Genomic DNA, 13,919 nt, shown 5'->3' on the forward strand with positions numbered 1-13,919 from the left:
GAAATCACTATGTAAAAGGGATTAAATAAGGCATTGGGGAGGTGTTTATGATGTACTAATACATAATCTTGGGTTTCAAACATCCCAGTCTAGTTGAATTCTATCAAAGAGAGGCCCTGTGCTAGACAGCATATTGCCATGTGGCCAGTGAGCGAGAGAAGGTAGGAACCATCACATTTAGGGCAGTGCAGACAAACAGGCTTCATGCATGAGCCAGTCTTTTCTTTTGTTTTTTTTTTCCTGTACCAGGAATCGAACTTATGACCTCGTGCTTGCCAGGCAGGCGTTGTGCCGCTAAACTAAATCCCCAGCCCATGATCCGGTCTTCAATCGGCTTTAGAAAGGATAAACAGAAGTCCAAGTTGGAGGACAAATATGAATGAATTACAAAGGTGATAAATAGGTGTGACTTGGGAACTAGACTGGAGCTGAATGTAAAGGACCTTCTGTGGTAGTCTTGGGAATCTCCATGCTATTCTTATGGTCGTGGTGTGCTAAAACAGTGGTGAGATGGATACAAAGAGATGTTGTATGACCATTAAACTGGCCACAGCTGGTAGGATCAACTGGGTTGGAATGAGACTTGCTACTAGACTGGAAGAGTCAATATAATTTCCAGAAGTTCAAGAGAGTAGGAGTGTGTGATCTTAAAGGAGTCATTTCATAGCAGGAAGACAAACGCACACCCTCTGGGCCCATCATCAGTTTAGATAATATTGTAGGGTATGGCCTGAACCTACCTTTGAGAATCTTCTTCAGATGCAATGAGTATTTGTGGATGCTAAACTGTGCTCATTAGGCATGATTCCTCACCCAGATATATTGCTCAGAAGCTAGGATTTAGTTTATTTAGCAGTAAATAGAAATTGTCAAGTAATGAGAAATCTAGAGATCCTCCTTTACTACACATATTATAAAGACAATCACTGTTAGTTAGAATGCAAAGTGTACTTTCCTAATAAAAAAACCCCACTGAGTTCTAAATAATTCTCTTCACTATTATCTCCCCAGTCTGGAATCCTGATCAGCTGTGGCCAGAATTAATAGAAAAATGTAGAGATCAATACAAAAGTCAATATTCAAGGAAATGGCATACATGAAAAATCTATTCCTATGAAGGAAACAATTTATAATTTTTGTAATATATTTGTATGGGAAAAAGAATGACTCACTTAACATGAAACTTTGGCCATTTCTGAGCAAATATCAATTTAATTATTTCAATTTTGGCTTCATTTAATATAGAATTGTTTGTTAATATCTGAAAACTGTTAATATAAAATTTTTTGCCAACCTCCTGAGTTTTATATTATTAATGTACTTACTGCACATTTTAAACTTAGTTGAGGTAGAAAATTTATGAAAAAGTAAAATCCTTAAAAAACTGCATAGCACATAGTTAAATTAGTTTCACAAAATGAATTGGTATAATTGAAAAGCAAAAATATATTTTAAAGGACCCTTTTTTTAGTTAATTTGCTCTTCACATTGGGTAGCTGAACAGGCCATTTGCAATTGTGTAACTACTAAAAATTAGTTATCAAATATTCATTTTGCCACTGTAACTACAGTAGTGTCAGCTTACAAAATACAAGTAATATTGACCACAGCAAGTATGAAGAAGAAAACCTGGAAAAAACCTCCCTTCAAATAAATCTGAACCAATTTTCATATTAGTAGGATCTAAACACTTGCCTTTGACAAGTTTCTATGAAGACAGAATGGTATCGGTTTGGGTATGGCTTTAAAGTGACTACAGAGCTATTTTTAACCAACTTACAGCAAATGAGCAGCACTCAATACTAAAGCTAAATCTGAACAAACAGCAGTTTTTTATAACTGAGTTTGGGTCTTTGCCCTGAAGACTCCTAATCCTGTCTGTCAAGTTTAGCTGTGTTCTCCCTCTCAAAGGAGTCCAACACCCTGTCCACGTGGAGTGGGGAGAAGTATTGCTCTAGGACTGATCTCTTCTTTGAAGTCTTTTAGTGAGGTGACACGAATCAAAAGAAGCCTGTGACACACCCTAAGCCACCAGCCACAGCTCAGCAGGCAGCGGCTCCATCTTGCCCTCTAATCAAGACCAGGCTGTCATTTTCTAGGCAGCAGACTCTGGAGATGCACAGAATATATCCAGCTTGCTGTGCTCTGCTCCATGCAGAGGAGATCAGGATGATTTCTGCCTCTATTCTGACCAGAACCCAGTGTTTAATTTCCCCTGAAAATTAAATGAACAGGTAGGGTACTCTTGACAGCAATGGGCCTGTGAAACCCCCTCTCTGTCTAACAGCTGGTTATGTCTGGGCTCTGGATAAGGAGTTCCAGACAGACCAGAGGGGCAGCATTGGGTTCTCTATCTGTGGATCCCTAAGTTCATTTCAAAGCAGATTAGAGTTCCATGTTAACATTCTTGTATCTCAGGGGCTCAGTTTGTCTTGGAGTTGGGTTGATTTCCTAGGTATTCTCCAAATTATGAATTGATAGCTGCATGTATTTGGGTTGAGATCCTTTTAGCTTTCACATGTTTCTTTCTGCATCTCTCTGCCTGTACCTGGGAACCCAGGGACTGCTTGGTGAAGGGTGGCTTGAACTTTCTCCTAGAATCGAAATCAATTAATTCAGCAGGACAGGAATCAAGGAAAGTACTGAGGAAGGCAGCAACTGAGATGACAAAGAATGAGAACTCGGTTACTATCCATTCTCAAGGAACTGGGGACTGGAATCAGAAGGTGTGTTCAAACGTATTTTCTGTGCTTGATGGTTAAAGGAGGTTTGCACAGTCATTTGACACCCTTACGCCTCAGTGTCTCAGTTTCTCAGAATAGAATCAATGCTATTCTCTAAACAGGTTATTAGAAAAATACAAGGAAGTATTCTTTGAAATTTCTAAGTGCTATAAAAATAATTATTTTTTCTGAATATATGCTTAAAATATGCTACCATATTCCATACTCTTAACAGTTGGTGATAGGCAAATGGAGTTTTAAAAAATATTTTTGTTTCTCATCAGAACAATCATTTAAATTCTTCATATCAAATTAAAACCTTTAGTAAAATGCACAAGAATATGTTCCACTACACGACATGATAAGAATACGCAAACATTCAAGCATTATCAGGACACATAAAACCATCAATTAGAACTTTAAGAGTCCTCCAACTTTTGGCAGATTACCAAATATTCTCCAAACACTGGAAACTTCTATAATACAAGATGACTGAAGCCACTTTCCTTACAGATGAAATTGCATTATATAATATCAATCTACTACACTAAAAATCCAAGTGAATCATGCATTGAAAGTATGAAAAGGATTTCAGGAAATTGCTTTCAATTTTAATACCCAGCTGTTTTTGTTCAGCATCTATTCAAACTCCTGTCATTTATATGCAATGACAATTAAAATCTAGACAATTTCAACAATTAAATGTCTAAATCTGTGAAATCCATGAGCTCTTCAACTGATAAAACAAGAATATTTTGGAATTCAGCACTACTTTATTTTGAACACCATGAAAATTTATCAGGTTTTCCTGAACAAATCATTATATATCACATGTAACTTTCTGCGTCATAACTTTTGATTGAGTTAGATTGAATATGTATCAGGTAAGAGAGCAATTATTCTCGATAAAATAAAGGTATACATTCTGCAGATGACTGATTTTTTCTATTTTTAGCCCTCTTAAGGTATGTTAATTATTCCAACAGTTATTGTTTTTACTTATTGTTTCAGCATTGATTGATGACATATACTTTAAACTTTGAAGTAAGTACTAGCAAGAACCCAATTTTTAAAAATCGCTTGAGATAGTCTTTCTGTGTTTCTCTTTGTCGATCATCCATATTTTTCTACTCCGCTCTTAAACGGGTTTCCTGTACCTGACAAGCAGAACACAGTGTAATGAAATGACAAAAATTTGCCATTCAGAAAAGCATCAACAGGAAACATCAGTGCAAATTCCTCTGTATAACGAGTCCTTGGCCATAATTCAGGTTAGCATTTTCCTAAGGTTGTTCCCTATGCTCAGCTGAAAATTTTAACGACTTCACCTCTGGACTTGTAAAAGAAACTTACTATCACCAACACCATTGTTTAATTAGGTTTTCATCAAAGAGAAACACAGAGGCATCTCTTAATATTATTTCCCTGGGGTCTAATGACCTTGACGATTCTTTCAGGCGTCTACAGCCTTATAATCTATTTTTTGACGATATCCTTTTTGTTGGAATATGTACACTGGGTATTTGGGCAATGCCAGCTTGCAGAGAGCTGCTGGCAGATGGAATGAAATCTGCCTGGTGTGCCTTCCCCTCCACAGGAGCAGAGAGCCATCCATTTCCTCCATTAAGGAGTTGTCACTCAGCCCACCCAGCTGGAAGACCATTTTTGATAGCCAAGCTGGCTGGTGGCAGACAATTCAGATACAAAGTGCACTTTAAAAGGAAGCTAAAACATCATTTGTAGGAAAATTGAAAATGCATGGCTTCCACCACAGCCAATTTTTTAATGACTGTAATATTTTAAGTGATTATTTTTGCCACTTCAGATTGCCCCTTAGAGAGGAGAGGTTTTTTAATTAATCCAGGCAATGCAAACAGATGAGATATGAGGAACAGAGGAAAGAGAAATAAGATGAATAAAATTAATTAAAATGGCATTGTTGGCAAAGCCATAAATTAGCCACTGTCCAGCTGGAAATAAAATACATTGAAATAGGAACTTCTGGATGAATGTGAGACGCACACACCCCGGTGGGGCCGAAAGCTGGCTGACTTGTAGCCTACAAGGCTTTGTGTTTCTCCTGCCTTTTGCTGTGTTACAGCTGTCATCATCCAGAAATGTACATTTCCTACACCCTGGCTCAGTGGTTTTGTAAGAAGTTTAGAAGTTTACTTAATATTAAAATAAAAATAAGAAAAAATGATTTCTCTTATGGGGAAAATGAATTTTTATTATTTTCCATGCATTCACTTTATAGGTAACTTTGTGCCAGTTCAAAAACTGAAAACTTGGCTCTGAATACAGCCCAGGTGCAGGCGGGCTGAAGTGTGTCTTCTCTGATCGACATAATAGATTGAACCATGGTGACTGAATTTTAGGGAGCTTCGAGAGTGTTTTCTTTCTCATTATTTTCTAGATCTAATAAGCATTCACATTTGAACCCCTTTGTACTAAGATCTACAAGGACTCAATTTATGATATATTTTGCGACAAGTGTATAATTACTTGGCCATAGTTATGACAACTCTAAAATGGCAATAGTGATAGATTTGAATTGCAGTAATGAGGGAAAAAATATCGTAAAATTCCATAGGGCAGTTGTTAACCTTGCCTTTGGGGATCAGCTTGACTTTCAGAGTCTGAGGTTTTAAGACTTGCCCCCTCAAATTAAGGCCAACAATGTCGCACACATGTGGGATCCCAGGCTGTGATACAATCCAGAACAAAAGGGCCAGATTTTACAGTAAAGCAGACTTAGCTTCAAAACTCAAAGCCATTTCATATCTGCAAGCCTCTGTTTTTTCATTTGTGAAATGGGGATAATTGTGAGGCGTAGAAGAGAGACTGCAGAGAACATGCCTAGCCCAAAGATTAGTGAATCAAATCAGCATCTGTAAATGCTAATGTTCATTTTCTCCCCCTTTTCAATTATTCATTTAAGAAACCTTACTTTAATGAATGTCCCTCTGCTAGTTATTGTGCTGGGTGCCGTGCTAGGTGCAAAGATGGTGGAAATGTCACTGTATCTTAAGTGTTCATGTGGCATAACATAAATTTCACGACTGTGTTAACTCAGTGATTAAATGTGTCAGCTTCAGACAAAAATACAACACAACAAAACAAAAACAAAAGTACATTCAAGCACCGAGGATGTGGGGATTTGTTTGCATGGTTATTTTCTGTAGAATTTGTCAAAATTAGCTCCTTCTGTATTATTGAGACTCTGGTCATGGTGATCTGGCTCATTTCCATGTTTCACTAAAGCTATTCCACATTAATTACTGTACAAATAGGCCTCATTGGGGGGAAATTGTGAAAAACACACTATTACATTTAACCCTTCATCCCCAAAGTACTCTTATTAGCTTAACAAATTATATTCTGGCTCATTCTACAATATCATGTACCCACCTCTGGGGGGAAATATGACAATAAGAGCAATACAATCTGTAGTGAAGAATATCCAAGCAAAGGGAATTTGGGTAGACAGCATGCAATTAACCATGCTGGAATCTGGCCAGAAAATCGTAGTTAACATCCCGATTCTTAATGGAAAAAGACATGGGAACATGGATTAGCCACAAGTCTTACTGAGCTCAGGTTTATCCTCATTAGAAAGCCAGTACAGCAGTCTAAAAAGCACATTTCTGAAAAGCATATAATTTCCTTCTATTTATCTTTATAGTGGAAGAAAACAAAATCATCAAGTGGATTACTGAAACCTTTCTCTGGTGTGCTCAATGGAGTATTTTGTGGACGACACATTGGGCATTCTAGTAGGCTGACATTGCTCTGCCAGGTCATACGGCCAAAAAGTAGGTTAAAAATGCTGCTAGTAGAGGCTTCCTTTTCACCATTTATTTTAGTTTTATTTTTCTCAGTCTCAATTTGAGCTGTGACTTTAAACTTTTCAAACAAATTAACAAAGTCTCCCCCCGACACACACACAATTTGGACATAATGACCTTTTCCCTCTATGGGCGATTCAGCACTTTGTGACAATTATATCAGACAGGTGATGGCAGGAGCTGAGAATGTAAGTTTCAATTTTTATTCAGGACTGGAGACTCGGCTCATGTCCACTGGGATGTCAAATTTGGCAAATGCACAATGTACAAGACTGTAAGAAAATTAATAGATTCTCCTGTTCTGATTAATGCTTCCCCTTCATGGATTGTTGATTTACCTAATGGCTGTTATCCTTGTCAGGGCCTTTTGGTGTTTGTTAAACTAGGAAGATTGTCACTATTGAGTGTTTATCAACATTAAATGTGGTAAGGGGGAAGCAATCCAACTAAAAATCAAAGTAGGATGAAAGAGACTAAGATACAACCCTTTTTAATTCTGTACACCTTGGTTACTCCACATTGTCAGTATAAATCTGCAAATTTAAAGTAATGACTTGTAAGAGAATTTCTTCTAAATATATGTGATTATGTATTAAAAGTCACAGGCTATTCTAAAGGCCAAACCTTCATACCAGAATCTGTGACATTTAGTGCTGATTTACTTCTCCATTCTGGTTGGCATAAATGTGTAGAAGGAGTAATCTGGAATTCTATTCTGGCCACACGATAAACCAGGGTAATAAATAGAAAAAGATTAGCAAGTGCAGGCACAGCAATCAGAGTGGGAAGATACCTTAAAAATAAAAATATGTGGAGCAGCACCTCTCTCACGGTGATCTGCATTTAATCTGGAGGTCAGTTTCAGGGTGGACAGAAGCCAGTGATTTATGCCTTTGCAAGCTGAGGATAAGCAGGCTAGCCACGCAGACAGAAATATTTACTAATGGAAAGCGAGCAAAGCACTTTCTCTCCTTCTCCTTCTCTCTTACACATACACACATGTACACAGCACACGCGCACACAAAGACACACATCAGAACCATGGATGGTCCCTGCGCTCAAAATAAATGTTTTGGCTATGGCCGCAGAGGGGAGTAAACAAACACAATGGAGCAGTTGCCTGACCAATATTCACCTCCGTGGGATATGGATTCATCCAGAAATTCTGCTTCATGAGGTATTATTAAAGGAGGAGGAGACAAAAACAACAGGCCCCTGCTCAGAGCCCTCTCCCAGTCATTAGTGCCTGGTTCTCCTTGGAGCACACCTTGACTGAAGCCATAGACAACAGGAAGCTGCGCAGCTCTGGACTGACCCTCCCAGAAACTTGCAGGTCATGCTTTTCTTTGAACCTGAAATGCAGACTATTCTCAGGTTGCAGGATTTGTGTCTGAGGAGCTGGGAGGAGATACCTGATGGTGCACCAGTTCAGCAGTTCTTAGTGTGGCAGATCAAAATCAAATGCTGAGCATTCAGGGTCTTGAAGACACACCATGCTCATCTACTCTATATATCAACTGGTGGCACGGCTTCCCTCAGAGTGCTGGCACCCATGACGCATTCAGGACATGCTACCAATAGTACTGCTACTAATGTGATCATCATTACTATATTGGTCAGAATTACAGCTACTGTCATTTTCAGTGATTACTGTCCAATATCTGTGCAGTCTCCATTGTACTGCATCATTCTTAAATGTGAGAATCCTATCCAGGATGAAATGCTAAACCTTGCTACTATTTTAAATGAAGAAAGCAGGAAAATTCCATTCATGTACTTTCATTCTTGATGGCAAAACCAAGACCATTTTCACAGCTGGTGCTCTAGAAAGTGCCTCGAGGCAAATCATTCCCCTGCTTTGGATGGGCAGAATGTGGCATGAACACTCACAACCACTGGACAGAGTTGTTGCCAGGTGACGGAAGCCACATATGCAAGAGCTATTCTAGCAACTGCTGCTGCTGATCTGATACAGTATACTCCATATTTTTAGGACAGGAACTACTGACACCAATTCCTGATCATTCTGGAAATCCCATAGAACAATTTATAAAAAGGATGTGGTACTTCGTAAGAGATGGCAGAGTAATTGTAACTCATAATCAAGAGGGGGGCTTGGTACTGAGCGCGCCACAAGCTCCTCCCTTAGCTGAGTGCAGCCACTGCGTCCTCCGGAGATCGCTAAGGAGGGTGATGCTCTGGGAGCACCTGTACTTGCAGCACTCTACATTCTGACATTTAAAGCCTCGTGGCCTGGCGGTGAACAAAGCATTGCCGAGGGTTTTGTGGGCAATAGAAACGATGGTGGTAGTTAGAAGACAAGAGAATGTGGTGCATCTTTCATTCGCATGGGAAAGTTCTCGGAAAATCCCGGGGACGTGGGTCAGGCAGGGCCATGGACAGGCAGGAGAACGGAGGAAACACAGATGCCTACACTGGAGGACCACATTGATGCTGTGACCTTCCAGAGTCCTCCTCGGCTTTCCAACTCCAAATCAAAGAGCCCAACAGATTTAAGGTCAGGGTGAACATTAAAAGCTGGATTCCTCTATATCTACTTCATATTACTCACTAACAAGCCAACAGATGGCAATGGCCTTCTACCAGTCCAGGGCAGATTTAAACTGGTGACCTCTAATTGCAGTTCTCCAGATCAGATAACTCTTTAAACTAATGACTCTACTGGGTCTTACATCATTGTGCCCTGCTTGACATCAACAAGGATAGGGATAGATGAAAGGGATTCAATACTCCCAAAGAAACTCAAGGAAATATCTAAAGAAGGCAAGAGAAATATGCATTGTGAATGAGAATGACTCATCTTTATCTTCCCTGTTTGAGCTGCCACTCTCAAATATTGGTTGTAAGGTCAGCAGCTGGATAGTTCACTACTCTATTACATATAAGCACCTAAAAAAAACCTGTAGTTAATAATGAAAACTACTATTCTATATGAATGACACCAAAACTTAATTCTAATAGAACTGTTGCTTATTTTATACCAGGGGTAATAGTTGTGTTCGATGGAGTCGATCAATAGATTTGATTTTAATATTACTTTAATGGCAGATAGAAATGACACAATTTGTGAAGTTCATACTTTCCCTATCCTACTAGAGGATATTTGGGAAACTAATGTAACTGACTGACTTTTGCTAGTCTCTCAGCCTTCTTAGAAGCAGTTATCATGCAAAGAAGGCGGGATAAAGTAACTTTTAAAATGAACATGATGGCCACTGGAAAAGAATGAAGTCATTTTCTGCATCCAGTCACCATCCAACAAGTCCTGCTTATTCAACCTGCCAGTGTGCTACAGAAGGGGAGGAAAACAGTCACCAAGCAAAAGTTTACACACACAATGATATCAGAACTGAACCCCCAAGGATGAGGAGGAATTAGAAAGAGGCAAAGAAAAAGGAAACGTGGAAAACCATTTCCTAAGGGCAAGAGTGTGAAATCCTGGGTGGGACTAATGATGCTGGAGCAAGCTGGGACAGAGGATGGGAAGGAAAAGTTAGGCTGGGACAAGACGGAAAGGACTTTGGTTTATAAAGTTCAGGTCATATACACATGTGTGTACATACATATCTGTATATCCCATGTGCATGCACATGACAGTAAATGATTAGAAGTGTCAATAAAAATGGGTGTTATTACCTAGCCACATAGTTCTATCTGTGCTTGGGATTTTTCCTTGAATGACTCTACTTTGCAATATGCACTGTCTCAGTTGTTAGTAGTCTTAATCTTTGATTTGCTTAAGATGGGAATAACTTGGAAACATTTAATGAACTTAGAAATGATAAAGTGTAGTTTGAACAAACACGCAAAGCCCGCACAATCCAAAGTTCAAAGTAAATCAGTGCTTGAAACATGGCTTGTAACCAATAGGAAAACTGAGGTATATATTTTCTAATTGCTTTTATTCAATTTTCATCTCTGAAGCCACCAAATAAGAAAACAATATTTGGCAAATAATCGAACAGATTTTAAATGAATGATTTTCACACCTAGACCTCTAAGTTACCTGGCAAATGGAATTTTTTCATACTGAGACGTATGAATGAATCCAAAAGGATGATCATGTGAACAAGTTAAAAGCACAAATTCTTACTGCATTTATTTGGAAATTTAAAAAGAAATGCCAGAGAAAAATTTCTACCTGACAGGCAACTCAAAGACAATAACATAAATCATTACCACATTTTTTTTTTTTTATTGGATTGAGGCTCCTTGGAAACTCTCAGCTGTGTGACTGGTAAGTCTATGAGCAGGATGAAAGACCAGAATACAAAAGCATACTCTGCCCAAAGTTGTCATTTAATTAAAATTACTACTGAAGCAAAACCACACCATGCATTTTTATCATGGGCGATACCAAAGTACATGCATTAAGAAACTGAACAGTTAATTAGATTAGTATAATAGCTTGTAAAATGAGGCAGAAAAAGTACATTTATGCAGCAAAGGGTACCAAGACCAAATGATAAATAATCATCGCGGGCAAAGGGGTTATGCATCTACTTGCCAGTGCTGAACGACAGGAGTAGAAATCAGGTAGCAGCGGGAGAACACATAGGATATCCTGACACAAACTCTTTTCTGTACCCATGCAAAAGGAACATACGGACTCTTTTCAAAGGTGTTGTGGTTTTAGGCTCTTAAAATAACTTTTCCATAAGGTCAGATGTGTTCCTGAACTGAGCAAAGAGGATGCCTGTTTCTAACACCTCAACTGGTATAATTTCACGAACCTGAAGTAAAATCACTAGGGCTGGGTTGGTTAAGGAAGCAGTCACTTGTGCCAGGAGAGTTCCTGGGCTGAGAGTTTACAAAGTAATTTGCAGCCCTTCTAGTAACTGAAATAAGTTATTAAAAAGAGGTCAGCATTTTAGATCTTCATATTCTACTTGCTACTCTTCTTCTGATCTCACTCTCAGCCAGCAGAGGATTATTTATTATTAATTCCATCAGTAAGTCACATTTAAAAAAATCATCCAAGTGGCGGTTGTAATTTTTTTGTATGTTGGAAACTTGACAGGGTCCACTTGAGGGTCTAGTGGCATTTTGCCTCATTGCTGCTTCCTTGCACATACTTCCTGGGTAGACGAGCCCATGGTTTCAATCCACATTCATAACAATTGTTGACAATTTCCATACTTGGATCTTTCTCTGAGTTTCTGACCTATGATTCTAATCCCCTGCCAGATACTTTTCCCTCCCTTGTCCTCAAGACCTTCAGGATCTATAAATCCAAAATGAACGGACTGGGGCTGGGGATTTAGCTCAGCGGCAAAGCGCCTGCCTGGCAAGCGCAAGGTCGTGAGTTCGGTTCCTGGTACCGGAGAAAAACAAACAAACAAAAAAAACAAAATGAACGGACTGACTTCCTGTATATTTGCTCCTCCTCCCATGTTTCCTGTTTAAGTGACTGACAACCTTGGCCATTCAGTGGCCCAAACCTTGTCTTTGACACCTGTAATTCCCTTATCTTCTCAATCAATCCCCAGCTTTCTCTACTCCTTTCCTAAAAATCTTTAAAATATATCCACCTCTCTCTATCTTTTCTGTCCTAAATGAAGCAGCACAACTCCATCAGAATATTGTCAGCAGCCTCCTATTTGGTCTCTCGGCATGTGCTGTTTCCTCTTCCACTGACTGTTGTCTATCATCTTCAGCACAAAGTCTTAACTCCACAGCAGCTTGCAAGACTTGTCAGGTCTTGTCAGTAGCCACTAGAATTATTTACCACAAGTCTCAACCCAAGATATGTTGGACCACTGTTTTGAACTTTGTCCACAACTTTTGCTTTGTGCTCTTACCTTCCAGGCTGTCTTAGTTTGTGCTGCTGCAACAGCATAGATAGATTGCGTTGCTTAAGCAACAAACGTTTGTTTCTTACTGTTCTGGAGGCTAGGAAGTCCAAGATCAAGGCACTGGAAGATTCAGTGTCTGGTAAAAGCCTACTACCTGATTCTTCCTGTGTTTCCTGAGATGGAAAGAGTTCTGCAGAACTCCCCAGGGTGTCTTTTATGAGAACATTAGTCCTATTCCTGAGTGTTCTGGCCTCATGATACAATGACCTCCCAAGGGTTCTACCTCCTAGCACCATCATCTTTAGTTAGGAGTTCAGCATATTAACTTTGAGGGGACACACACATTTAATTTCTAGTAACCTTCATGTATAAGACTTCCAGCCCCAGAAACACTATCCTCTTATCTGGCCACCTCCAGTTATCCTGCTATCTCTATGTGGGTTGCCTAATATTCTGGATAACCTTCCTTACACCCAAATTCTGGACTTGTTGCTGTGTATTGTACTTTCTCAGGGAATCTTAACATCAGCTGCTTTGAGTTTGCATGAGGCTATGCTTAACTGAGTCCCCTGAACTGACAGCCATGCAAAGGCAAGAGTGCTACCTTTTGGGGATTATGCTTCCTGGGTTCATCCCAGTATGTGAGACCAAGGTTCCTCAAAAAAAAAAAAAAAAAAAAAAAGCTGGGGATTTAGCTCAGCGGCAAAAGCGCCTGCCTGGCAAGCGCAAGGTCGTGAGTTCGGTTCCCGGTACCGGAGAAAAACCAGAAAAACCAAAAAAAAAAAAAAAAAAAAAACTTGTGAAACAAATGAATAAATAGATGATCTTGTGATAGTGACAGTCTATCACTGAGATGTATGGTAAGAGAAATAAGAATGGTATTTTTTAAATGGCGATTTTGGTAAAACAATTACCTTTAAATAGTTTGGTTTATTGAACTTTATGTTTCATCAGAAAAAGGGAAGCAAAAGAGCTCCAACCTTAACCGTTGCTCCAGGGAAGAAGAGCCAGTTGCCCGTGTCCACAGGGTCAAGATTGTCTTCTAAAACGACTTGTCTGTGGGCAGCATTGATGACGAGGATGTTATCCAGGGCCCAGCAGGCTTCGTACACTTCACCGACTCGGAGATTCTCCTGCTTCCACTGGAACTGGATGTGCTCCCCTTTGGCATCCTCGGGCAGGTAGAGAATGTGGATGATTGTGCTGACATTGGAAGGGGCTCTGGAACAGACGGTTATATAGGGAATTCAACGTCTACTTTTTCATGTCAGGGTAGGATCTTGCTAAACTGCTAAGGTGCCCAGGCTGGTACTGAATTTGCAATCCTGCTTCAACCTCCCAGAGTACTGGGATTATAGATATGGGTCACCACATCTGGCTGAATTTTGCTTAAGATTATAGTTTCATTATCTCAAAAACATTATATTCATTACAAATTAAATAAAGTGCCATAGTTCTTGAATTTTTCAGTATCTGATGATTAGTACAATCTTTACATTGGGTGATGATAGTTTAGATGTTAAAGGTCACTA

The 13,919-nt window shown here is 39.3% G+C and overlaps 1 protein-coding gene across 2 annotated transcripts in view; it reads right to left on the minus strand.

Moving 5' to 3' along the window:
• Positions 1-13,919, minus strand: part of Reln (reelin) — a 439,528-nt gene that overhangs the window by 176,746 nt on the left and 248,863 nt on the right. For both annotated transcript variants that reach the window (XM_005377236.2, XM_005377235.2), the window contains exon 10: positions 13,368-13,608. In XM_005377236.2, the coding sequence (XP_005377293.1) occupies positions 13,368-13,608 (241 nt within the window). The remainder of the gene's footprint in view (positions 1-13,367; positions 13,609-13,919) is intronic.

The sequence above is a fragment of the Chinchilla lanigera genome, unplaced genomic scaffold (assembly GCF_000276665.1).
Source record: "Chinchilla lanigera isolate Chin_1 unplaced genomic scaffold, ChiLan1.0 scaffold00009, whole genome shotgun sequence".
NCBI lineage: Eukaryota > Metazoa > Chordata > Mammalia > Rodentia > Chinchillidae > Chinchilla > Chinchilla lanigera.